This window comes from Ziziphus jujuba, chromosome 3 (genome assembly GCF_031755915.1).
Source record: "Ziziphus jujuba cultivar Dongzao chromosome 3, ASM3175591v1".
Lineage (NCBI taxonomy): Eukaryota > Viridiplantae > Streptophyta > Magnoliopsida > Rosales > Rhamnaceae > Ziziphus > Ziziphus jujuba.
Genome location: NC_083381.1, coordinates 21,235,192 through 21,260,047, shown reverse-complemented (window position 1 = coordinate 21,260,047; position 24,856 = coordinate 21,235,192). Strand labels below are relative to the sequence as shown.

Sequence of the window (24,856 nt, the reverse complement as noted above, 5' to 3'; positions counted from 1 at the left end):
AAAAGATTCAATTATCATCAACGGCAATTTGCTCAGAAGTCTTGGACCATTATTAGTTGCTCAAGCTCAACTCTAGTCTGTCTGTCTCCAAAAATCATACAAATATTTATTTTCTCAACACAACGCAGCAGATCTCTCTCTGCTCAGTATTATTGAACATTTAAACTCCTCCAATGGCTTCCTACTCTCTACCATATATATATATATATATAACATGGTCTATCTTTCTTTAAACCCAGTTTTGGAGATCACATTGCATTTATAATTATGTGGTACATCAACTTTTTGTAACGTTTTTATTTTATGTTTTGAATGATTTTCCTTAATGGGCCTTTATGCTTAATTGCTTTCAATGGTCTTTCCGTTTTGGTTTTGAGTATTGTGGAATTTAATTGGGCTTGTAATTTTTCTAACGTGGGTTTTGCAAAAAAGGGAATTTTGAAAGGCAAAAACAAAGTTTTTCATCCCCAATCGAATGTTTATGAGCATACAGAGACGAAAAACCAAAGAAAAATAGTTTTTGCACTGTTGTCGGTGTGGTAAGCAAAGATAAGATATACTGAAAATTTGAGAGAAAATCTTCTATGATACTGTATTCAAAAGTTTTTATATTTTTTAGATTTTGGAAGACGATCATCGTAAAGATATTTGTATAAATAGAATAAAAATCGTTTTAAAGAAACTGTAGTACCATACATGTTTCAAACAAATTAAACAACAAATAAATCATCAAAACAAAGCATACAAATTCTAATAATTTCATCTGTTAATTTTCAATATTTATTTTTATCATTCCACCGTATATTTACATATATTCATTCATATTTTCGTACACTTTTTTACATAGGAGCTCTTCATTGATTGTTTGAACAAATTGGGGTTGCGGCACTTCGATGTTCGCAAAGACAAGTTCTTCAAGGCATTCACGTATATTGTAGGTTAATAAATGTTAAATATACTCATGATCTACACGAATATAGTCAAAAAGCTCACAAGTTGTGATGCATAACATTAATACTCAGTGAAACAGTTGTTAATTGAGCTCAAAATGTAACATTTTTATGTGTCATCATGATGGCTCTATAAAGATCAACCGAGTGTTGCGATGAATTTTTTTTCAGCGATTTAAATTAATGGGTTTTATGTTTAATGTTCAAAATCTTACTAAACATTATTCTAAGAAAAGTTTTATTTTAGCTTAACTATTAGCTAAAGTGACAAATTGTGAAATTTTGAGTTCCATATGTTCAGTCTGCTTTAGCTTTTATGACTTGATTGAATGGGAGTTGGGTTTTGACTTTTGAGCATGAAAGCCCAAAATTTTAGTACATGCATGTTCAGTGTTTGATAAATTTACACCTCACATGTTTTGAATGTTTGACTAATGTTATTTGCAAATGAAAATATACATTGTGGATGAGAGAAGGTGAGGATCAAATAGAAAGAAGCAAAAATTATTCAAATTAAATGCAATCCATTTAATATGCAAAATCTGGATCTGGTCCAAATTTTTTTGGGTTCCAAATTGTTTCTTTGGTTGAGAACCACAAAGATTAAAAAGAGAAAAGAAAAATGATGGAAGTGAATAAAGAAGTTTTACAAAAAAGCAATGGCGTTTTGGTTAAGTAAACAATCCATTATGTCTTTGCTTATTTTTTTTATTTTTATTTTTTGGGTACTATAGCTTTGCTTAATGTGTTTAGGTTCAGTCGACATCAGTTACATATTACCCAAGCTTGTCACAAGGATTGCATCCAAGTCATAAAGTTTTAATGCAGATTTTGTATAAAAAAATATTTATATATAATTACCAACTGGGTTTTTTGTTTTTTTTTTTTCTTGGACCCCACAGCTCTTGTACTTCCAAAATTAAATAGTACTCAACAAACCCCCCTTTATTTAATTTAAACCCTAACTTCATTCTATGTGCACTTCAGTCAAACCTCAAACACTTGTCTCCCTTAAAATCAGATTCCTTTACCCCAACAAACCTTCTTTACCATGGAATATTTTTCTCACCTTTCAAATATTATTTGACTTGAACCATATTTGTTTTCATCCTCTTCAAATATTAAAAAATAAATAAATAAATAAATAAAACAGCAAACAAATATTTTATAATTCCAGTTAAAAAAAACAATAATTTTTATACATTTACAAGAGCGATAAATAAATAAATAAATAAATAAATAAATAAAAGATACCCTTCATCTCTGCACATCTACAGACGTAGGCCATCCAAAGGGAAAGTAAATTCCCAGAGTACCACAAAAACCCAAACTCAAACCCCTTTTTCAGCAAAAAGAAGTAGAACAGCACCTCTCTCTCTCATTCTCTCTCTCTCTCTAATCTTTATTCTTTGGAAGTTTGAACCAAAAACCCCTCTTTTTTAAGATCTACCGAAAAAAAAAAAAAAGAAATTCCTCCTATTCAAAACCCTTTCAAAGAAAAAAAAAAAGAAAAAAAAAAGAAAACACTGCCATGATTTGATCCATCAAAGAACCAGCCAAAGCCCAAATGGGTTTCCCCACAAGAAACTTTTCCAATTTCTTTCTCTTCTTCATCATCTTCTTCACAAATTTCAACCTTATCCCACTCACTGAATCTGCCTCTGATTATACCTCTTTGGTCTACAAAGGTTGTGCAAAGCAATCATTCTCAGATCCAACTGGGGTATACTCACAAGCTCTCTCTGCACTTTTTGGCTCTCTGGTTCAACAATCCTCCAAATCCAGGTACTTCAAGACCACATCTGGTACAGGCCAATCCTCCATTTCTGGTCTCTTCCAATGCAGAGGGGATCTAAGCAATGCTGACTGCTACAACTGTGTGAGCAAGCTGCCCCAAATGGTTGACAGCCTCTGTGGGAAAACCATTGCTGGTAGAGTTCAGCTTCAGGGTTGCTATTTGCTCTATGAGGTTGCTGGGTTTGCTCAAATTTCAGGCATGGAAATGCTCTACAAGACCTGTGGTGCTACAAATGTTGCTGGGAGTGGGTTTGAAGAGAGAAGGGACACTGCTTTTTCTGTGTTGGAAAATGGTGTGGCTAGTGGCCATGGATTCTACACTACTAGCTATCAAGCTGTGTATGTTCTCGGTCAGTGTGAGGGATCTGTGGGGGATTCAGACTGCAGTGAGTGCGTGAAAAGTGCTGTGCAGAGAGCTCAGGTTGAATGTGGGAGTTCAATCTCAGGCCAAATCTATCTCCACAAGTGTTTCATTAGCTATAATTACTTACCAAATGGGGTTCCAAGGAGGTCATCTTCTTCATCTTCATCTTCATCATCTTCTTCATCTTCTTCAGGTAATGGTAGAAAAAATTAAGAAACTTAGAAAAAATTTAGTGCCTTGGGTTATTTTTCCTGATTGGGTTTTGATTTGCTTTTTCACTTTTCTCAATGCCTTTTATGACTTAATGGGTTAGTGGGTGTCTTTTTCTAATAAACAAGATTTTAAAAATTTATGGACTCAATGTTTTGGGTTTTGAATTTAGTGTGTGTGTGCGCGTTTAATTTTTTTGATGTAGGGACAGGAACTACAGGGAAGACTGTGGCTATAATATTAGGTGGAGCAGCTGGTGTGGGGTTTCTTGTCATTTGCTTGTTGTTTGCTAGAGGTTTGATGAAGAAACATGATGGTATGTAATTCCAAAAAACAATCAAATTTTGAATTTTAGTTTTGTTTGATATTTTTTTCTAATCTTTTTAGCATAAAAATCTTATTCTAAATTCTAATGCTATCATTGTATTGCAATATTTTGTTTTCTGCAGATTTTTGATTGCAGGAAATGAATACTACTCCTTCCTAAAGAGGCAAAACTTCTTTTGAGGTGGACACTTTCCACATGTATTTCCCTCCCTCTCTCTCTCTTTCTCTTTCTTTTTTCTTTTTTAGGGAGGATTTTTTTGAAATATAATTTGGGCTAAAAGATAGAGTGGACAAGGAGGAGAGAGTGTAATTAACGTGGGTATTGTTCTTACAATTTGCTAAGAAAATGGTTGGAAAAGAAGGCAAATTTAGAGCATGAAATTAAGAATTTTTTTTTTTTCCTTTTTTCCCAAATGTGAAAATCTAGGCAAGGAAGGATTGAATGTTTATTTTTCAGAATGGATGGAAATCATTAAAAAAAAAAAAAAAAAAAAAGGGATGGGCAATGGATTGTCAAATTTGTGTTATTATTATTATATTATTTTTAGTGTTTTTTGTATATGTTAAATTGCCCACAAAAAAAAAAAAAAAAAAGGGCCATGTGGGTTTTGGTGTCTTTTTCCTAATCTCCAGACTAATGCTTCTCCGATTTCTTCACAACTTTTATGCTTTTTAGAAAGTTATTAAAATCTGTATCAGATACAGAGAAAGAGAGAGACATATTAGCTCGCATCACACTGATTTTTTGCTTGGTTTTTGTGTTATATGTCTTTAATGGCTGACAATGGCAGTTCACAAAATTATTTAAAAGAGAATTTTTATGAATAGATATGAATTGTCACACACCAAACACACATACAATACAATAACATAAAAACAAACAGTTTGACTCTATTTTTGGGTTTTTCGATGCACCTTAAAGGCTTTTTGAAAAACTATGTGGGCATGGCTTGTAACCCATATAATTCATTTTCCTTTATTTATTTATTTACCTATTATCTCCTCTAATTATAAAGAAAAATAAAAAATACAAATAGAGCATGTGATCCTATAAAACACTGTCAAATAATTATAAATAAGTTTTTTTTTTTCCTGCTTATAAAAAAAAAAAAAAGTTTTTTTTCCCTATTTAGAAACTCCATGTTTGAACAAATTGCTTTTGAGTTAGCATGATACGGGTCCCTATCAAGTCAAATACTTGACTCCTAATTAATCTCAAAAACCCATTTTTATTATATTTTCATAAATACATAAGTTTTGAACAGTATATTGTACCTGTAGATGGAGTTTCATCAATATTTGTTCACTTGTTTTGGGGGGTAAAATTGTGTTTTATTAAGATTTTCATTCCAACCTATGTTGAAGACCAAATCTTAGATTATTACCATAAGGAGACCAAATCTTATATCTATAATCCAAATTTTCCTTCTATTTTATAGAAAATTTAGAAAATTTGGCGGCTTGAATGTAAGATATTATTTTTTTCTATACTATTTTTCTCTTCAATTTTATAAAACAATATAAAGTAGAGGGGGAGATGTTTGCCATGACTCCATCATGTAAGATCAAGGGCACCTTTGGTTTGGTTTATGAAATAAACAGTGAAATAGAATAAGGATTTTTAATATTATTTTATTTGGTTAGATTTTTAAAATTTGTCTTATCTATTTTTATAAAGTTCTGACTTCTTAAAATAAAGAATTGCTATTCATTCTAAACAGCTTAGAATTTGCATTTCCTAAAATAAAGAAATACAAAACATGCTACTTTACATTTTTTTTTTTGTTTTTTTTACACTTTGATATATTTTTTAGCTTCATATTAACATTTTTGTTTTTTTTTTTCTACTAAACTAAATAATAGGAATAAATATTCCATTTCATAGTTTTTATTAGTAGGAATTACTAATCCTTAATTTTTAAAAATAACTATTCTTTTAACCAAACATAACCCAAGTTGTTGTTAATATTTAATGGTTGGAAACCTTTACTCACCTGGTTTTCTTTCTGCCACTCCTACTCTTCTAGTATTCCTTCTTTGCCTTGCATGAAATATATACCAAACAGATTTTGCAGCATAAAGACTGACTTACTGATGTGTAACGAAATCCAAGACTACTGGTTTTTGAGAAGTGAACCAAATTTCCCTCTTGAGATCGGCTTTGATGTTTGATCCTTGAACAAGCAGTGAAAGTTGCTTCCTAATTTGTTAGTTTTCTTTTTACTCAAAAACATAACCAAATTTGAACAATATATATTGGAAACAAAAATTCGGTTTTGGCCATGATTTTTTTAAACCCTTGCTTTGATTTGAAATGAACAAAGAGGAATTATGAAGATGTGCATTTAGGTAAAGAAGGGTTAAAAAAACAAAAAAAACAAAAGAGGACCACTTGGGCAGAACCAAAATTACAGATCTGAAGACAAATAGTGACACACAATTCTAAGGAGCAAAATGATGTTGGATTAGAAGATAGTTCCAGGAATAATGTAGTGAAGGACCATAAGGAACCTTTAGACAATAGACACCACATAGCTGGTTGTACTCTCTCTCTCTCTCTCTCTCTATATATATATATATATATATATATACATATATATATATATCCCTTTTCGCCAAACTTTCCATGATTTGGTTTTAGGATTTATGCCCTTTCAGAGATGCTAATCCAATAATGGACTGGTAGAACTTTGGTATTTTTATTATTATTTTTTTAATCTTTTAGTTCACTAAATACTAAACACTATTATTTTGTTATAACTTTTAGTGCCATCTCATTAGGAAATTAGAAATTTAGGTTTTCTTTTCTTTTTTATTTTAGGGTTGGAAGATTTAAACCCATAATTTTGAGAAAATGATTTTGTTAAGGACTTGTACTTTAATTAATAGACATTTAATAGGACAGGGATGAATCCAATACATAAAAAACTATTTAATGTATAGTTATAATACCAATGTTATGGCTCTGATAATCTCTTTGAAGCAAATATATATTGTTTTAATTATATTTAGATATAATTTCGTATAATGCATGTTGAATTATTGGGTCGGCTGCGGTTTTTAAAAATGAGATGCTTTGCATTTGGAATAAAATGACAAAAGATAGTATTGAATATGTCAAATAATATAAATAAAGAATTCATATATGTCTTCGTATAACAAAAAAGGATTAATACAAAATTCAAGATTACTATATATATATATATATGCTAGACCTTCATTTGCAATTTAAGTACTTTATGATTTTTTATTTTTTTTTTCTAATATTGAAGGTGGAGGATGGAAATTTGGAATCACTATTCGACAAGCTGTTTCTGCATGAATACATCTTACTTAAGCAAACTAAATACTTGGATTATGAGTTTATAAATTAATGAAAATAATAATTTTAGGTTATGAATAAGCAGCAATATCCCTATTATGACTCAAAGAGCTTCAAAAGCAAAGCACTCAATTTTTACAAGTAATGTTATTATCAAACCAAAGAAGAAAGAAAAAAGTTAATACTATTTATTATCAACTATATTTGATTAATGTAAATTAAGTACCTTGAATTTGACACAAAGAGGGAATAAATTTTGGGTTTTTTCGATAACTAGCCACTTTACAATTGCATTTTAGAAAAATAGCAAATTTTTTTATTTTTTTAAAAACTAACCAATATTTTACCCGTTTGGACTAAAGTACCCTTATCTACAAAAGCTTTCCTTTCTTCTACACAGCCGTTCGTTCGTGGGGGTGGGGTTTATACAAAACTGTTCGTGGGGTTTCTCTAAACTCTTTGCATCTCATCGCCTCTCACTCTCATTTTTTTGTATTTTCTCAGATTTCAAACTAAAATCAGGTAAAAATTTTATCTTTTTTCTTATTAGATGAAAGTAAGGAAATATGTATTTTTTTTTCTCTTTCTATTTTTTCTTGTAAGTTTTATTAGTTTAGGGTTTTTTAAGCTTTTTATTTGATATGGGTATGCAAGAAATTGATTTATGAGATGTTCTATGTGATTTTAAAGATACTTTAGGTGGCATATGGTTTGAAAATGGGAGAAATTTTGTGTAAAACTGAAAAATCGCGAAAAACAGTAAAAACGGAGGAAATTTGGCGAAAAAGATGAATTTCCGCCAATTTCCTCCAGTTTGTCAGTTTTCGCAAATTTCCGCCAATTTTCCGCCAATTTTCCGCCAGTTTTCCGCCATTTTTCCGCCAGTTTTCCGTCAGTTTTCCGCCAGTTTTCCGCCAATTTTCCTCCAGTTTTCCGCCAGTAGGAAAAAGCTATATTTGGCCCGAAAAAAAAAACAGAATCAACTTTTTTAATACAGTTAATATGTTTGTTTAATATTATTCAAAATTTTATATATTTATTGATTTAGTTTAACGTTATTCATTTAATTTTGTAGTCAAATGGAAGATGATGACATTGTAATTACGGTTTTATACAATGGAACATTGGTACAAAATGATAGTGGTGATTGGGAATATCGAAATGGTAAAAATGTAATGGTTTCCGTCGGCAAAAGATGCACAAAATCAGAGTTAGAGGACTGTGGCATATTTACACTCAAGACCATCGAATTCTTACATGCTAGATTACCATTGACATTCACACAAGATAACATGGAGTTCTTTAGGAAGAAGTATGCATATGAGGTTTACAACAAAGAACTTAGCATATGAGCTGCGTGGTGATGCTTTTTTCTTTCCTTTTTTCATGTTTATAGATGCATATTATTTATTATATTTGACTTTTAATTGTAAATATAATGGTGGCTTATAATGTTCATTTAACAAAGATAACAATGTGGTATTGATGTAATGATAAGTAATTGACCTTATAGGAAATGTGCCATGTTTATTTATTAGAATTCCGTTATGCACAAACGCCTTAAGAGCTCAATTGCAAATTTTAAAAAAATTTCCGCTTGTCGGAAATATTTCCTATAGGCCGAAAAATTTTCCTACTGGAGGAAAAATGGAGGAAAAACGTTCCTCCAGTCGGAAATCCCATATGAAGAAAAATTGAAGCCTCTTGATAAATTTCCGCCAGGTGGAAAAATTTTCCTCCAAGCGGAAATCGTTGAATAATTTTTACTCCTATTAGAAACTAATTTCCTCCACTTGGAAAATCAATTTCTAATAGATTATATAAGTTAATAGTAGGGTAAAAAAAATTGGGAGTGGAGACAAATATTATATAAGATGAAGATGGAATTAACAAAAAATGTAGTGACATTTAAAATCAATAACCATTTTAAATAAAAATAAAATTGATATATGTTTGTTTTTATTTTCAAAATCATTTGGACATTTCATAAAATGATATGTAAACTAAAGATTGAAAATCAATTCCAGAAAGCATCTTTTCATTTAGGATTAAATTCAAAAAAAAAAAAAGATATGAAATAATTATCAAAACATATTAAACCATAACACTAAATTAAAACTTTCTAATTCGAAGCATAAGACAATGGATTCGTACATCTCTGCCTATAATGTCCAACACCACCGCATCGGCTACATCTACGTCCAATAACATCTTCACCTTCGGATGGTATGCGTTGCATCCTTGGTCTACCGCCTCGCCTACGTGTCCATCTTGGTGGAAGAACAATGCGACTTGCCACGTCATCCGGGACATGCCACTGTTTTTCATCTAACAAAGGATAAATGGACTCAGCATAAGCTGCACGATATGCATCCGCGGTGTAGTAATGAGAACACATGCCATAAGGAGCAATTTTTCGGTCTCTGCAAGCGGCAATACAATGATCACAAGGATATTGATCAAGATCGAAGACTTTGCATGAGCATGTTTTTGATTGGAGATTAACTGTACCCCTCAAACTCCCACCTTCCACAAGAAATTCATGCATATTAATGGCTTTCACACGTAGTCCGATGGACTCCAAATTTCGTAGTTTGAGTTGCTCTTCCATATGGTCAATCACAGGCTTTGTCAATTTTACACCTGCAGTACGTCGCTCATAAAACCACCTTTGCAGTAAATCCCGTATGTGCTCTATTAATGCTACTATTGGCATCTCTCTAGCATCTAGCAGAATGCCATTCAAGCTTTCTAAATGGCATTCTGCAATATTGGTGGTCATGATAGTGTACCTTCTACATGGACAAAGAGAACGTGCCCACCTTGTAGGGTCACATGATCGAATGTACTGAGCAGCTCTACTGTTTTTTGCCTCAATTTGCCCCATATAAAACTCAAAATCTTCAACCAAATATGCACTAGCTGCGAGCATGAAACATTGTATTATTGATTCATCTTTCGCATGTCCATTTGCTTTAATATTTCTGCTTATATGGTACGTGCACAACGCATGGTATGCATTGGGAAAAACTTTGCATAATGCCCTTTCAATAGCGGGGTGTCTATCACTCACAAACACCAAATCTGGAAAATCTCCGATGGCATCCTTCAGGTTTTGGAAAAACCATGTATATGCTTGCTCGTTCTCTCCATCTCCAATGCCGAAAGCCAAAGGATATATTTGCTTATTGCCATCCATGCCCGATGCAATATACATGTACCCTTTGTATTTCCCTTTCAATGTAGTTGCATCAACAGCCAATACGGGTCTTATGTGGGATTTAAATCCCCTAATGCTTGCTCCAATCGCCATAAAGAAATATACAAAATTGTTATTATCGTCTGTTTTGATACGTGTAACAGTCTCAGGGTTCTTCGACACTAACTTAAAACAGTAGGTAGGTAACTTAGCAAAATTCTCCTCTGGAGATCCCCTAACACTGTTAAGTGCATACTCTTTACCTCTCCATGCTTTGTTGTAGCTTATATTCACCCCATATTTCTGCAAAAAATCATGTTGAATTTCTTTGGGTTTGTAAACACATGCAATACCTTCATATTTAGATTTGATACATTGCCCGATAACCCGGCTACTGGCTTGCTTGTGTTCTCAATGCACGATATCTAACGAGCAACTGTGTACATTATCAAAAATTCTCACAACAAATATTTCTCCATTTTTAAATGTGGTTGCACGTAGTCGCCATTTACAAGTATTTTCCAAGCATACAACCTCATACCGTTGTGTAGTTGATCGTGTCACCTTGAACTCCTTATTTTCTCGCATGCAATAGATACTCAGTTTATTCTGTAGGTCACATTTGTTGCGAAATAATTGTCCAACTACTGTGCTCTCACAGCCAGTGAACTTTGACGAAAATATGGCCATAGAACCACTTCTGTTGCTCGATGATATGTGGTCACTTGTAGCACGATGAACCCTAACATCATCAACTCCTTCATTGTTCATTTCAGGATGCATATCATTATCATTATCCGGCAACTCATGATCAAAATCTACATCATTATGACCAACATCATCCCCTGCTGCGTTGTAATTCTCATCATGATCAATATGATGCAACTGCTCATACTCCTCGTCGTTAGGAAACCGTTCAGCATAGTCACCTCCAACATCAACTCCTTCGTGAATGTTAAATGATGTCCAGGCCCCCTCACGAACATCAACTTGATCTCTAAACTGAGTTTCTTGAACCATAATTTCCTGAGATGTAGCCTGAATTGGTTCAGTACCGGAAGCTTGTGGTAGACGACCGCCAATTGGAGGATAAGAAAAAGAATGAAGATTACTCCCACTATCCGAAACAAATGCTGTTTGATGAACATTTCTACATACATGTTCAACTTTTGAAATCACCTCAACATACAATGGAGGCCGCATCATTGTCATCCATCCATTCCTCACTTCTTGAAGAAAGCATTTCACATCCCTATCACATCGTATTTCTGTAGGATCCAACTTTTCTGCACATCGTCCATATATCCATTTTAGCTTTAGCAAATATTCATTTCGATCTATCTCAATAGAATTGAAAATCTCATCCTCTAACTCTGATTTTGTGCATCTCTTACCGACGGAAACCATTACATTTTTACCATTTCGATATTCCCAATCACCACTATCATTTTGTACCAATGTTCCATTGTATAAAACCGCAATTACAATGTCATCATCTTCCATTTGACTACAAAATTAAATGAATAACGTTAAACTAAATCAATAAATATATAAAATTTTGAATAATATTAAACAAACATATTAATTGTATTAAAAAAGTTGATTCTGTTTTTTTTTTCGGGCCAAATATAGCTTTTTCCTACTGGCGGAAAACTGGCGGAAAATTGGCGGAAAACTGGCGGAAAACTGATGGAAAACTGGCGGAAAAATGGCGGAAAACTGGCGGAAAATTGGCGGAAATTTACGAAAACTGACAAACTGGAGGAAATTGGCGGAAATTCATCTTTTTCGCCAAATTTCCTCCGTTTTTACTGTTTTTCGCGATTTTTCAGTTTTACACAAAATTTCTCCCATTTTCAAACCATATGCCACCTAAAGTATCTTTAAAATCACATAGAACATCTCATAAATCAATTTCTTACATACCCATATCAAATAAAAAGCTTAAAAAACCCTAAAATAATAAAACTTACAAGAAAAAATAGAAAGAGAAAAAACAAAAAAAATACATATTTCCTTACTTTCATCTAATAAGAAAAAAGATAAAATTTTTACCTGATTTTAGTTTGAGATCTGAGAAAATACAAAAAAATGAAAGTGAGAGGCGATGAGATGCAAAGAGTTTAGAGAAACCCCACGAACAGTTTTGTATAAACTCCACCCCCACGAACGAACGGCTGTGTAGAAGAAAGGAAAGCTTTTGTGTAATTTTCAATTTTATCAAGGGTATTTTTGTCCCAAGGTGGCTAGTTTTTTTAAAAAAAAAAAATTTTGCTATTTTTCTAAAATGGAGTTGTAAGGTGGTTATTTATGGGAAAAACCCATAAATTTTTCTTCTAATAGAAGGAAACGTAGTAGTATGCAACAACTGTACTCACATGGGCCTGTGTCCCCCATTTGTGACTTGGTGCATGCCATTTAGCTACAAAAACAAGATTGATTGATTATTCACCAAAATTAGGAGACACCTCCAAGTGGTTGGATTCCACCTTTTTTTCTCTTCAACATTTTTCCCAAGTTTGAATCCCTAGATTTAACTCTTTCAGTGCTTACTTAGAAAATAAGAGAGAGAGAGAGAGAGAGAGAGAAGGAAAAAGTGACTAGTGAGCTAAGAGGTGGGAAGAATGGCTATGGATGGTTTTAGATCAATATGGATCAAAATAAATGCACTTCCAAATCTAGAAATCTTGGAGTACAAAAAATCAGATTTCAGATCCAAATTATGGAAAATTAGAATTTGTAATTATATGGTTTTTGAGACCAATTTTTAATTTTCTTCTTATGAATCTGGTTATTTTAAGTCTTGATTACTATGTTAAAAAAAAATAATAATCCAGATGGATACAGATTGAAATGGTTTTGTCAACTTGATTCTTTGACCCACCCAAAAAAAATAAAAATAAAATAAAATAAAATAAAATCCAAACAGACTGAGTTTTACTATAAAATTTAAAGGTCTGGTTCATCAATATCTGTCAGAAAAAAACAGGGATATTTATAGGACTATTTATTATTGACATCACCAAAGAATATATGATAAGAATTCGATAAATGAGATGGAAAATGTACAAAGTTATTAGGATTCAGATATTTTCAAAAATGTTCTACAGTATCTTTTAAGAAAAAGAGAAAAATATATGTACAATATTTTTTCTCGAAGCTTTTTATTTTATTTTATATGTAACATTATTGATCAATAAATTCATGTGTGACACTACCCGTATACTTGTACTTGAATATAAAAACAAGTTTTCACACGGAATTTCTTTTGGTAAGGAGTTTTCACACGGAATTGCGTTGCCAGTTGGCCACCTCTTTCATTCATGAATGCATGCAATAATGGTGGATTGGTCCTAACATATTGTATTTTTTATTATTTTTGTTTATAGAAAACATATTGTATTTTTCTATTTTAGAAACAACAAACATATTGTACCTAAACAAGTTCATATACTCAATTCACTTTGGTAAATAAAAAAGGTTAATATATAGCCCATCCATCTCATTTTATTTTTTTCTTTTTACATTTATAGTTTCAAATTTAAAAATATTATTGAAAAATTAAAAAGTGGCACAGCCAATGGGTTGTGATCATCAGGACCATTGCAACCCCATCACAATATCATATGTATTATTTTTCCTTTTTTTTTTTTTTTTTTTTTTTTTTTTTTGGGTATCTGCCTTCTTGAATTTGTGGTAGATTCTGTGTTTGTCCCTTTTTCTGTTTTTCATTTATCCTTCTACTCTTTGTATGCTATAGATAAATTGTTCTACAAGGATTTGGAGCTTTCCAATCATATACCTTTAACAATATTTGACCTTCCATCCATATGGAAAAATGCTTTTAGTATACAAGTATATAATATAGAAACTGTTTTTCATACTTAAAAAAAGAAAAAAAGATTATGTTCTACAAACTTTATAGAAAGAAGAACTTAAAAAATGTCTCAAAGTAATATTTCAAAGAAACTGGCCAATCAACAGATAATACCTCCTCCTTCCATTTTGTTTAATTATAATTATTACTATATAATATCTTTTTATTATTATTTTTAAGCTCAAATCTACCTCTCTTCTTCTCCTGAATTATTAATCATTTTTTTTTTCCTGCAAAAGTTTTAAAGGGTTTGAAAAATTAATCAAGTCAGATGCTAATTAGGTACTCTTGGTATTGGATTGGGTGGAAGTGGACTACTTATAGGTATAAGGTCAAGTCAACCATTAATATTTTTAGATTATACTTGCTCAGATATTTTAAACTTTAGGCCAAAAAAAAAAAGAAAAAAAAAGAAAAAAAAAAGTGATTTTATACGTTTACAGCCTAAATTTGATAATTTAATTAATAAAAAAAAACCCAAAAAAAAAAAAAGAAATTTAAATTAAAAGACAAAATAGCACGTGCATTCAGCGTGCATGACTAAAACCCCTCTAATTCCAAAACCCTTCCACGTATCTCTTTCGTCCTCACCACCACTGCAAAAATGAACCATTTGTTAGACTCGCCGTCGCCGGCAACGGCGCCGGCACCGGTATCGCCGGCACGGGTATCTAACTCCGACCCACGAATACTCCATGCCCAAGCTATCAAAAATGGTCAAACCGACCGGTTCTCCTGCAACAGCCTCATCACCCTCTACTCCAAAAGCAACTTCTTGTCCTACTCCCTCCGCCTCTTCCACCAAATCCCATCTCCCAATGTCGTCTCCTGGACTGCCCTCATCTCCGCTTACTCCGATACCCTCCTCTCCCTCCGCCATTTCCTTTCCATGCTCCGCCACCCCACTTTCCCCAACCAGCGCACCATTGCTTGCCTCTTCAAGACCTGCGCTTCCCTCCCTTGTCTCTCTTTCGGCCTCGGCCTTCATTCTCTCTCATTGAAGCTCTCCCTCTCCTCCCAGCCCTTTTCTGGGTCTGCGCTTATTAACTTTTATTCCAAATGTCGGCTTCCGAGTGAAGCTCGCAAGGTGTTTGACGAAATTCCTCATAAGGACGAGGTTTGTTATTCTGCTGTTGTTGTTGGGTTGGCGCAAAACTCGCGGCCCATTGATGCATTGTCGGCTTTTGTTAAGATGAGGGCTTGTGATGTTGGGTCCACAATGTATAGTGTTTCCGGTGCACTTCGTGCTGCGGCAGAGCTGGCCGCACTGGAGCAGTCTAGGGTAATACATACTCATGCTATGGTTACTGGGCTGGATATCAATGTTATTGTGGCAACTGCTCTAATAGATGTGTATGGGAAAGCGGGTCTTGTGATGGATGCAAGACAGGTTTTTGATGAGAACTTGTCGATAATGAATGTTGTGGGATGGAATGCGATGATGGCAGCTTATGCACAGCAGGGGGATAAGAATTGGACTGTCAAGCTGTTTAATTTGATGCGAGCTCAAGGGCTTGTGCCAGATGAGTATAGCTTTCTAGCAATCTTAACCTCGTTTTGCAATGCAGGCATGGATGTTGATACTGAGCAATGGTTCAATAGCATGATGGTAGATTATGGCTTGGAACCGGGGCTTGAGCATTATACATGTTTGGTGGGTGCATTAGGCCGAGCTGGCCGATTACAGGATGCTGAGAGGATTGCAATGACAATGCCTTTTGTGCCAGATGCTGCGGTTTGGCGAGCACTTCTTTCAAGTAGTGCAATTCATGGTGAAGCAGACATGGCCTGCACGATGTCCTACAGGTTATTGGAACTTGATCCACATGATGACTCTGCCTACGTGATTGTTGCAAATGTGTTATCAAGTGCAGGCAGGTGGGATGAAGTTGCGGAAGTGAGGAAGAGGATGAAAGATAGGAGGGTGAAGAAGGAAGGTGGGAGGAGTTGGATTGAAATGCATGGAAAAATTCATGTTTTCTTGGCAGGGGACAGAAGGCATGAGATGACAGACAAGATTTATGCAAAATTAGCAGAGTTGATGGAGGAAATAGAGAAACTAGGATACATACCGGTTTGGGATGAGATGTTGCATGAAGTAGGGGAGCAGGAAAAAAGGGAAGCTCTAAGGTATCATAGTGAGAAGCTGGCAGTAGCATTTGGAGTGGTAAGTGGAGCAGCTCCTCTGGGGAAGCCACTAAGGATTGTGAAGAATTTGAGGATCTGTAGGGATTGCCACGAGGCTATTAAGTACATGAGTAGAGTGTTAGACAGGGAGATTATTGTGAGGGATGTAAACAGATACCATAGATTTCGCAATGGTAGTTGTACTTGTGGAGGTATATGGTGACAATGTCAAAACTATTACATGCTTGATTATCATAAAAGTGACGAACTGAAGTTGGGTTGAATTGCCATTGTCCCAAGAAAAGTTCATATGCTTTGATAAGGAATCAAGGCCATGAAATCGCAGAAATATAAGTGAGAGTTGGATAAAATGTTGCTGATAAGAGAGGGAAAGCAGTTGAGTGTTAAAGTAGAGCTTCACTGCCATGGAATCGCTATGATATGCATGAGTTAAGCAGCTAAAAGGATGAATCTCTTCGCCTTTTCTCTGGCAACTAAAAGTTACATTCCTTGAGTTTGGAACTTGAAATACAGAAATAATTGGATGTAGATTGTCCAACTTGCAATTTGCACATAATGAATTCTGTAAGAATAATCGTGGAGATATGAGATAGGATAGTTCTTTTTAGTAAAAGGAAAACAAAAAGACTGCTGGAAGAATTTTGGCAGGTTTATATGGCGAATATATACTAGTTTGTAGCGTTTGCATCGTTTTTAATTCAAGAAGTCAATGATTGCCTTTTTTGTCTAGAACATCTTCCCTGGATACTTTGCCGGTTTGGGTCATAAAATCTGGGAGGTAAAGTTTGGAAGGATGACAAATGTTTTTTTTGAAAAGTTGGAAGGATGGCAATTATGGTCTCATCATTGGTTCTTCATAGCTTTATTTCTTCTTTTCAGTATAACTGTTCATATATATTGTTACACCCAGCTTTTGCCTGTTGAGAAAGTGACTTTAGTACATTGTGAGAGTCCAGAAATTAAAACTTTACCGATGCCTGAATCTACTTTGAACTCGGATTACACCATTCAAGATTTAGAGATAATAACCATCTAATTAAGAACTGATTCCAATAATAATGGAACTACAATGGGGAGAAAGATGCTTCAAGAAGTTGAAAATTTAGCAGGCTAATCCCCGGAAGGGAAGACCAGATAATTTGAAGTATATTTCCATTAAATTGATTTCATCAAACCCTTTGTTTTGGGTATTAAACCAACTTCCCATCAGATTTCAAATGCAACCAATGGTAATCAGATTTTGAGTTGAAGATTGGCGGACCGAGCATTTATTTTTTATATTGGAATTTGCAAATTTATTTTATTTATTTATTTTTTTTGAATATAGATCAGTGAGGTTTTATTTTTATTTCTTTCTTGCCAAAAATTTTCGTTTTATTGGACAATGAGGTTTCTATATTTTTCTGGGGAGAATAATACTCCATCTTCGAGAAAATTAAAACAACAATTTTTTTTTTTTTTTTTTGGTCTTTTTCTTAAACTTTCTTTTAGTTTGACACGAATTAAAAACCTTGTTTAAATTACACACACAAAAAAATCAACCCTACTGGCCGAATAATTGAAATCCCAATTATACATTCAGCGAGAAAAAAAAAGAAAAGAAAAGAATAAAATAAATAAATAAATAAAGCAAAGAATTCGAAATTCAATTATAGTGATTCTAATCAATAAACTCCATTCATCATAAACCTTAAACCCCTAAAAATTTTTTTTCCCAAAATTCTTTAACAATAAATTAAATTCATCCACCATACCACTATACCACAAATCCCAAAAATAAATAAATAAATAATAAAGAATAGAGGTTAAAAAAATTGGAAAAAAAAAAAATCTAAGAAAACTATGGAAGCGAATCCTGAGCCGAAAGCGAAGGCGAACCGAGCAGGCTCTCCTGGAGTACGACCAGCATCTCGCGTGTCTTTACGGCGAACAGAGGCAACCCCAGGACGAGGAACGTAGTCCCAGAGATCCACGCCGCCTTGCCTGTGCTTCGCAGGAGCTTCTGCGTCACCGTACCAGCCTCCGATGCCACTCGCTTTGTGCTCTGGAAGACCGAAGACTCCGTTATTCTGGAGATAATTCCTTGTTGTCCATCGCTGTTGTTGCTTTTCGAAGACGGTCGCCTTTTTCCTTGGTGAGACGCCATTGAAGCAAAAAATACACAGAGAGAGAGAGAGATTGGCAGGGTTTTAGAGAACGCACAGAAAATATAAAAAGAAGATACATGCAAAGAGGGTTTTAGAGAATCTGATGGCAGGGTTTTAGAAATTTTAATGGGCCGGATTTGGTTAAAATGGGGTTTTTGGGCTTTGGACGAGCCCAAAAATAGATTTTGTATTTGGCTGTGTTTTCAGGGAAAAAAAAAAAAAAGTTTTGAATTTATAAAAAGTTATTTTGGATAACTTTATATAAAAAAATTATTTATCTTTTTAAATTATATTAATATATTAATCAATTAGATAACAGCATATATACTATTGAGATGGACTAAAAATCAACCTATATAGTCCATTGACTGAGCTGTTGATGAACTTTTGGTCAGTGGTGCTGCCTTCTTTCCCGTGATTGGTGGCTTTTTACCCGTCTGACTTAATCCTATCCAATCAACTGGATTATGATCACCCTTAAGCTACATAACTAACAGTCGCAAATTTTGGAATTTTTTCTTCTTTTATTATTTTTTTATTTGAGTATTATGAAAGGCTATTTTTCTTTTTTTTTGGACATAAATTGAATTATTTTAAATTGGAATGAAGGACTTTTTATCCATACACCTATCCAAACGAAGTTCTGAGCTTAAAACAGTATTCATTGAAGATTTTGATGCACAACTTTTGCAACATGTTAAAAATGCCAAAAAAAAAAAAAAAAAAAAAATTGCGAGTGTAGACTTGGATGACTTGGCAAATCGGGTATTCTTGCCGAGATCAATCAACAAGTATAAAACCTCTCTTTATATACTGCAAACATGAGAATGGCAAGTTTAGTACACGTTCTACTTCTAAAGATTTGGATATGAGTGTGTTCAAGATCATATCCTTGCTATAATTCCAGCTCTTTGTACCAAAACCTCTGCACACGACCAGAGACGTATTGCACACCCACGGAACTGAAACAGTAAATCCCAAACCAGAATCTTTACCTCCACAAGAAATGGCACTTCCCACTATTACATCTTTGTATGCTCGGCCAACTTGTGACACGTACTTTCCCATTGGCAGAATATGGTCAAGAACAGATGGAATGGAACCATCAGGGTTCAAGAGTTCAGAATCTGAGTGAAGGTTCACCACAACGGTGCCATGTTCTGGGTGAAGCTGATTGCCGAGAGCTTTTAGAAATGGGGAGTTTGGATCCCATAATGTGCGAGGGAAGATGTCGTCGCCATCATAAGCATCAATGAAGATCATATCATATACACTGTTGGAGTTGAGAATGAACTTTTCAGCGTCTGATTCGTAAAGTAAAAGCCTCTCATGGATGCCTTTCCATAGAACTTCATCAGTGGTATCAGGTTTAGAAAAGGCCCGTTCACCTGATTGAGTCATGACTGAGAAAGCTGGAAACCCCATAGCATGGATAGAGGCTGAGATAACGAGAGGATCAATTTCAACTATGTGAATTGTAGCACCTGAAGGAAGCATATACTTAAGTCACAATCATGTTTGCTCATTAGATTCAGAAACTCTACATCTAGGGAGGAGAGCACCTGACAACATTTTACAAGAATAACAAAGTGCCACCAGCATACAGAAAAAAAATTCAACTTTGGTCTTTCGGTGTTACAATTACAGATATGTTTTCCAGATCAACAAGAATGGCACTGCAAACCCAAGAGTAAAGACACAGGTAGAGCAAACAAAATAAACATTGTCATTCCTAGTAAATCAAACCTATAAATTATCTATTGCAAAAGTTTGTACACCTATAAATGTGTAATTTGACAAATCAAGTAAACACTACATTTTATTGCAATTAGTCTTCTATATTTTGCTTTCTTCCTTCCTGCTTCTCCTCATTTCTTTCGCCAATTAAGTTTTTAAATGATTTTCATCTATGGCTGATCAAGGAAAGCAAAGTAAGCGGATTTAACATTTTCTCCGGATTTAACATTTTCTCCCTTGAACTTAAGTGCCAATTACACCTTAAACTTTTGCTTAAAGCAGTATCTCCTAGACTTTGCCTATTGATCAATCTAAATCCTAAAGTTGAATTTACATCGATTTCAGTAGCATGCATCAACTCACATGTGACTATAGGAAAGAATTTGGGCTTAAAATGATCAGCTTATGATATGAATGGACAGTTTCATTTTTGATTAACAATCCAGGTTAAAAAGCATATATTCATCAATTCAAAACGAAATAATTGCAAACGTATCAACAGATTCTCTGACATATCATATAGGATAGTTAACAATCTAATGGGTTAATCACAATTTCTAACTACTATTAATAAACATGAATAAACACAGAAACAGAAGCAGAAAGTGAAATCCCACCTTGTATTTTACTAGCCAAAAATAATGGTAAACTTCCACCACCATGGCCAATGCATAAGATCCGCATATTTTTCTTCCCATTCACAGCATTTGTGAGATCAAAGTTGCAAGATGCTATCGTAGCGAGTCCAACTGACACCATGCTCTTGAGATCTGAAAATGGAATTCAGCATATCCAAAAAAAAAAAAAAAAAAAGAGAAAAAAAAAAAAAAACTTTTTGTTAACAGCTCTCAGATATTACAAGCTATTTACAGAAATGGAAAAACGAGGAAAAATTATAAAATAGAATAAAATATAAACTATAGAATCAACGACGCAGAGAGAGATATTAAATACCATATGATCAAGCAAATAAGAAACTTTGATAAAGATTGACAACCAAATGTTCATTTTCCAATTACATTGATCTGAATACTAGAAAAAGAAACCAATTTTTCATGCCACAGCAAGAAAGCCATATACATAAGGCAAATTATAAAGATAGGCTAAAACAAGCACAATCTAAGACGCTAAAACAAGCATAATCAAAGACCAATTTACAGCTTTTATTTAACCCCAAGAAAAGCTCAAAAATTGAAAGAAAATGTTAAGAGGATTTACATGGAACAGCCAAACAATGTGGTTGTTGCATAATGCAGACGGAACCGGGTTCCGATTCTTGATAAGCAGCCAATATTTTGGCAGTGCTTTGGCGAGTGTTATCATTGAAACGGAGCACCCGCCATTGATATCCAAGTATCATAAACCGATCCTTTTGTTGTTGACCCGGATGGGTTTCTTCAAACCTCTTCTGTAGCCATCTCTCCGTCGCTGGCCAATAAACCTCGCTCTGCGTTTAGAAACACACACAAAATGTTCAAAGAATTGCAGAGCATAGAGAGAGAGAGAGAGAGAGAGAGAGAGAGAGACTGACCGGCCTGGATGAAGGGTAAGCTACGACGGATACGACGCCGTTCCCTTTGTCGGAAATCGATCGGAGAATCGTATTGCTGGCGGATTCCGAACCCCACCATTCGGACGAGTAAAACCAGTCTCCTTCATCCTCGATACGACGCCGTACAGCAGTAGAAAGACGCCGCCGAATGTTCTGCACCAAGCTCGATACAGTTCTGCTCCACATCAAACCCCAAAAAATGGAAATGAGGAAGATCCTGAAGAACCGACGTGGAAAACCCCCAAATTCGCCATTAAAACCCGAGCTCTGTGATTCTCTGTCCTCTCACGCAGTCAGGGGTTTTAGCGTTTGGCTGTGGGAATTAGTGTAGCTTTATTCCGGATAGAGTAAACTGGACGGGATTAATAAATGTTGATTGTTTGGTGAATAATCTATTTTTTTTAATTTTATAAATTTGAATTAACTCTTATTTTTGAATTTTTTTTGTTATTTATTTATAAGTTGGTAACCGATGACAAATTTAATTATTTCCATTTGAAATAAAAATCATTTATATATAAGTTTTTTGGTTTTCAGTTATATATTTTTCAAAAGACTAAAACGAAAAAAAACATAAACTTTACCAAACAAGCACAATTTAATTAAGTGGACTATTTGATAACCATGCATGGTTGAATCAGCCCAACAAAAACAATCAACATGAAGTCTTTTCTTTTAAATTTTTGATAGAATGGAGCTTTTAAATTTTAAAAAATTATAATTTGAAGAAATTGTAAATTTTGTAATATTTTATTGTGACTTAATAAATTAGTATAAATTCAAATGAAAGTGACATCTAAAGTGGTTCATTTCTCAATCAATTTGATTACAAGCTTGGGAAAATAGAGAGTTATAGAAGTAGATTTACTTAACTGAAATGAAATTAATTTATAATTTGTTTTGTATTTATTTATTTTTATTTTTTTTTGTACTAGAGAAAATTTTGTTACGTAATTAGATGAAAAACTCATGTTGTAATGCTCTCATAATTACACCCAAAACAACATACAAAAGGAGCCATTCACCAAAAAACATACAACAAAAAGAAAACAAAGGGGACCAAATCAAAGGAATTTACAAAATGGAAGAAGTTGACGAATTTCCTTTCCATTTTCTTTCAGGCGTATCTGACTCTGAATTAAACCATTTTTTTCAGTGAATGATTCTGAATTAAACTTGCTTCCAAAAATTTATTCCAAAAAATAGTGGGACCCATTTTGCCAAGTGGACCAACTAGAGTCAACGCACTCATCACTCGGGGCATTTGACCCATTTTTAGATCCTTCTCTGCACGTTCTCCTTTTTTTACCTTCTTCTTCTTATGTAGTAAAATCCAGAAAGCAACACAAAAAAGCAGTTTGTGTTTTTCTTTCTTCTTTCTTTTCTTCAATCTCTTTTGCTTTCATAGATTTCATGGTCCAAAAACCACAAGGCTCAAATAATCAAAACTTCTTTTGGGTTTTCTTCTCAACAGCTGAAGAAGACCTTATAAATAAAGAGGAAAAATAATAAAGTGGGTTTTTGATGTTTTGTTCTTTCATGCTCATCTTGTTCTTTGTTTGATTCGTAGTATTGATGTATGTTATTTGAAAATTGTTTTTCTTATATTTTTTATTTCGTTTTCTGAATTGGTTTTTTTTTTTTTTTTTTTTTTTTTTTTTTTTTTTGGAATTTGGAAGTGTATCCAAGGGTGAAGGTGAGGCAACAAGAGGACCAAGAGGATCAATATGGAGTATACGATGTTCATACATCAGGTTATTTATTGATCTTAGTAGTTTCACCCGTCCATCTTTTAGTTTTTTTTTTTTTTTTCTTTTGATTTACTTTCAAAATATCTTGACTGGGTTTATTTTTTCTACCTCAAATTTATTAATTTTTATTGAGCAATAACCAGATGAACCTGCCTGTTTTTGATCAACTGTTTAATTGAGATGTCCAAGTTTCTCGTCTCACTTTCATGATTGGTTAGCATGAGAATATTGTTACTTCACGTAAACACAGACAACTGACTAATTCTTGATACTTTCATTTTGCTAATTGCAAACAAGGCCCCTTTTTTTTTTTTTTTTTTTTTTTTTTTTTTTTTTTTTTTTTCTCCTCTCTTTGCTAAACAATTGCAAACCGAGCCATTTAAGTAGAATCATTTTGTTTATGCTCTATGATGGAATGTTTAATTTATACTAAAATCCCATATCAATCTTCTCTTGAAACCATTTTTCTGTTTTATATATGATTTGCAGTTGAGGAGGAGGAGGAAGATGTTTCTCCACCATCCATTGCAAAAGTTCCAAAATCTTACATGCCGAGTGTAGCTATACCAACAATTTCTGTACCTGAAGGTTTGGTTTCAACTTCATATGATTATCAACAATACTGAACTCCCTATATGTATTAAGATATCTTACCGTCCTGAAATCTGAATCTTCTTCTTTGGCAGAAGCAGAGAAGAAAAACGAGAAATTTGAAGAGGATAATCAACAAAATATTAGAGCGAGTTCAATACCTCGGCCACGGGCTGTATTATCAAGTCCAAGTATGAGAGTTGTTTTGGAAACCATTGTGTTTATATGACTATAAAATTGTTGCTTCTTAAATGAAAGTCTGCAACGTGATGCCTTGAATTGCTTTATCAATGTCTCTTTTATAGGTCCATCAGCGTGTATCTGCCTAATTGGTCCATCTGTTAGATATATGATTTGGTTCAACTATTGGGTTTTAATTATTAACTATGAGGGGTGCTTAACACATTCCATTTGGGCATTTTTCGTTTCAGATAATGATGTAGTTATTGGGAATAAAAACAGAGTCAAAACAGAAAGGCCATCGGTTTTGAAGAATCGTAAGACAATTCAAAATAGACATGCACTATGTAAGGTTATCCCAAGCCGGACAGCAGAAAATTCTATGAACATGAAAAAGTCCAAGGAGGTTCCGGATGAGAGCAATCTTAAAGGCAAAAAAGCATCAGCAGTAACAGTTCCAAGTCAGAGACGAAATCCTAGAACCGGGAAACCAAGCTCTATTAGAATTTGAGTGTTTGTTTTTTGTAATTGCCATTGTATCAAGTGCTCATACTTGATGGAATATACTGATACAGAGCGTTGTTAGCGTTTGCTTCATTGTAATTTTATTTCACATGATAGAATTTGCAGAATCAATATTTTATATTCAGCTTCTGCATAAGAATAATTTTTGTCCAGTTTCCTTTTGGGTTTTTTTCTTTCTA

The 24,856-nt window shown here is 33.8% G+C and overlaps 5 protein-coding genes across 7 annotated transcripts; 3 read left to right on the top strand and 2 right to left on the bottom strand.

Annotated features, from left to right (window-relative positions):
• Positions 1-2,197: 2,197 nt before the first annotated feature.
• Positions 2,198-4,266, top strand: LOC125423606 (plasmodesmata-located protein 2). Of its 2 annotated transcripts, none has more exons than XM_048478262.2 (3): positions 2,198-3,304; positions 3,533-3,637; positions 3,771-4,266. In XM_048478262.2, exons 1-3 carry the CDS (start codon positions 2,518-2,520, stop codon positions 3,776-3,778), a joined length of 900 nt encoding a protein of 299 aa, XP_048334219.2. In that variant the 5' UTR covers positions 2,198-2,517; the 3' UTR covers positions 3,779-4,266. The 2 variants fall into 2 exon arrangements, with proteins under 2 accessions (XP_048334219.2, XP_048334218.2); XM_048478261.2 differs by having other exon boundaries at positions 2,210-3,304; positions 3,527-3,637.
• A 6,215-nt stretch (positions 4,267-10,481) lies between these two features.
• Positions 10,482-12,491, bottom strand: LOC132803333 (uncharacterized). The gene is made up of 2 exons (XM_060816036.1): positions 12,225-12,491; positions 10,482-11,676 (listed from the first exon to the last, which is right to left on the bottom strand). Exon 2 carries the CDS (start codon positions 11,670-11,672, stop codon positions 10,581-10,583), a length of 1,092 nt encoding a protein of 363 aa, XP_060672019.1. The 5' UTR covers positions 11,673-11,676; positions 12,225-12,491; the 3' UTR covers positions 10,482-10,580.
• Positions 12,492-14,515: 2,024 nt separating this feature from the next.
• On the top strand, positions 14,516-17,053 carry LOC107422794 (pentatricopeptide repeat-containing protein At4g33170). Its single transcript, XM_060816059.1, has one exon. It carries the CDS (start codon positions 14,651-14,653, stop codon positions 16,394-16,396), a length of 1,746 nt encoding a protein of 581 aa, XP_060672042.1. The 5' UTR covers positions 14,516-14,650; the 3' UTR covers positions 16,397-17,053.
• A 2,039-nt stretch (positions 17,054-19,092) lies between these two features.
• On the bottom strand, positions 19,093-21,989 carry LOC107422795 (uncharacterized). 2 transcript variants are annotated; one of them, XM_016032292.4, is made up of 4 exons: positions 21,610-21,989; positions 21,297-21,525; positions 20,696-20,848; positions 19,093-19,780 (listed from the first exon to the last, which is right to left on the bottom strand). In XM_016032292.4, exons 1-4 carry the CDS (start codon positions 21,814-21,816, stop codon positions 19,122-19,124), a joined length of 1,248 nt encoding a protein of 415 aa, XP_015887778.3. In that variant the 5' UTR covers positions 21,817-21,989; the 3' UTR covers positions 19,093-19,121. The 2 variants fall into 2 exon arrangements, with proteins under 2 accessions (XP_015887778.3, XP_015887777.3); XM_016032291.4 differs by having other exon boundaries at positions 19,093-19,825; positions 21,610-21,986.
• Positions 21,990-22,671: 682 nt separating this feature from the next.
• On the top strand, positions 22,672-24,834 carry LOC107422818 (uncharacterized). The gene is made up of 5 exons (XM_048477110.2): positions 22,672-23,143; positions 23,310-23,384; positions 23,871-23,969; positions 24,068-24,163; positions 24,404-24,834. Coding segments are annotated over exons 1-5 (531 nt in total). The 5' UTR covers positions 22,672-23,142; the 3' UTR covers positions 24,664-24,834.
• Positions 24,835-24,856: the final 22 nt, after the last annotated feature.